Below are 2,196 nucleotides of genomic sequence, written 5' to 3'. Positions count from 1 at the left end.
TTCTTTGATAAAGGTGAATCAAATATTTGCCTTCTTAATAACTCGACTTGCGATATATCCCTCGTTCTCAGCAATAGAATATGGGAAGCGTTTATACTTATATTCCTGGAGTATTTGCCACTGTTAAACATATTTTGTGTAATAAATACGAGCAGAGATATTTTTATGACGTCCTTTAGTAAAGACATCCACAACAATTTTGTCCTGTACAGCCTCGAGAAATATATCATCGAGGATATATAAAATAGAATATGGGCCAGCTTCCGTATCTATCTCACTCATGGGGTCTACGATATTTGCAAAGAGGGAGAGTTTTGGTCCTATTACTGGATGCAATTTACAAATATGCTGATCCACACCGCACATAATAATGTGCATAAACTTAATTTCATATTTTACTATTAATTTTTCTATAAGGTAGGATTTACCCGAGTTGGAGAAACCAGACACAATGATACGTGCTGGCTCTCTAAAATGGTACAAATCTGCAGCTTTAAAGCACTTGTACATTTTAACTAAACCTCTAGCTGACTGAATGGTATTATAAAAGTGTGCTCATATAAGTACCGCAGAATAAATAAAACCCTTTAATGGAAAGTGCCAACATTTTATTTTCTCTAACAAAACAATACATGGGGAAAGCTAGACACTGTAATTATTCACAGTAAAGTTTTGTATTCACTCCTCCCTGTTTTCTGCCATTCCATTATCGGTGGGTGGAGAATAGACTGTAACCCTTTCTTCTCTCTTTTTCCATAAATTTTCAGAAACGCGAGGGATTAGTTCTGAAGGTGGATTCAGTAATTTGGTAAGGGGGTTGTTGATTCGAACTTCACTTGCAACTTCCTCATCCCCCACTTCAATATCGGGATGCCCGTATGCGTAAGAATTGTATGGGCTTGTATGGTATCTCTTCGAATCAAAAGCCGAGAGACACTTCTTTTTTACTTTAGTGGTACTCATTTGTCCTCTCACATTTCTTATTGTCCGTACAGTGAGATAGTTGACGCGATGACCTTCCAGGATTTGGGAATACTGTTCGTGGTTTATCGAAGCATGCATGTGACCTGGTATACCTTTCGCACGATTAATGTGACCCTGTTTCTGAACTTGCATGGAATACATTTTAGGTTTCAACGCTTTCACCTCGGTTATAAGATTACTCCCCGTTTCTGATTTTAAAAGCCCCAGCTCCCCCTTTCTCTCATTACTAAAAAGCAGGTGATCAACTTCGAAGTTGGAAAAATCCATATATGATTTCAAGGGTTCTTGCGCTAACTCCGAATTAAGATCGTCAACTTCCAGAGCAAAAATGAAACTATCTGTATCGGTGTAAAGGAGTTTGACTTTATCCCCATAATTATTCTTGAGAACCTTATAAAAGAAGTAGTAAAGGTCAAACTTGGCCGATTCTAGAATGGTAAAACCTATGTAATTAGGCATATTGATGACGACCTGAGGGAGGGTAGAAATGCAGATAATACGGTCTTCTGACAAATGGATGGTTGATTTTAGTCTCGGATTCTGGGCTTCCTTTAAGTAAGTGCTGGCTTTATTGACAACTTTACTTTTTTCAGCGTATTTCCAAGGGTTGAGTAAAGTTTTCCCAAATACGCAGTTACTCATAGCTTTGAAGGCTTTTTTTTCTGTAGATGAGGTTGCTGCGCTCCCCGCTTCGATGTTGGTTTTAATAAAATCCTTCATGTAAGCACTTTGACTGAATGCATAGATTGAATGCAAACCCTCTAGTTCTAGGCCTAAGTCCATATACAACTGTAAAAGAGGGAGGGAACTAAGATATTCTTTTTTACTGTGATTGGTGGCCATCAGCTTTTTACACTTTACAGTCATGCGTCCCCATTCGTGTTCTAGTACGCTTTTACAGTAGGGTGATAGATTTTTAAAAGCAACTTCTTCGTGGGGTAAGCATAACGGCAGTTCATCAGTGGCTCTAGCATCTTCTTCTGAAGGTGCTTTAGTAGTGACCAGGAGCTAATGTCCTTTATCCCCGTTTGTATTAGCATTTTCAATACCCCTTCCTAAAAACAGATCCTTTTCTTCATCCGAAAATTTACGAATTCCACCAGTGGAAAGGTTATTAGTCATAACTGTTGCATACAGGGAGTTGAAGTCTAAATAAAGGATGTAAGAACTTTGGTGGAGATCAGGAATAAATGATGGATTTATTTCACGGTT

At 38.3% G+C, this 2,196-nt stretch overlaps 1 protein-coding gene across 1 annotated transcript; it reads right to left on the bottom strand.

The window, feature by feature from the left end:
• Positions 1 to 678: 678 nt before the first annotated feature.
• LOC137650734 (uncharacterized) lies at positions 679 to 1,851 on the bottom strand. The gene has a single exon (XM_068383893.1). The coding sequence runs from the start codon at positions 1,849 to 1,851 to the stop codon at positions 679 to 681; it is 1,173 nt and encodes a 390-aa protein (XP_068239994.1).
• Positions 1,852 to 2,196: the final 345 nt, after the last annotated feature.

Source organism: Palaemon carinicauda, chromosome 12 (assembly GCF_036898095.1).
Source record: "Palaemon carinicauda isolate YSFRI2023 chromosome 12, ASM3689809v2, whole genome shotgun sequence".
In the NCBI taxonomy this organism is placed as follows: Eukaryota; Metazoa; Arthropoda; class Malacostraca; order Decapoda; family Palaemonidae; genus Palaemon; species Palaemon carinicauda.
Note: the sequence above shows the minus strand (reverse complement) of the source record. Positions and strands in the feature narration are given on the sequence as shown.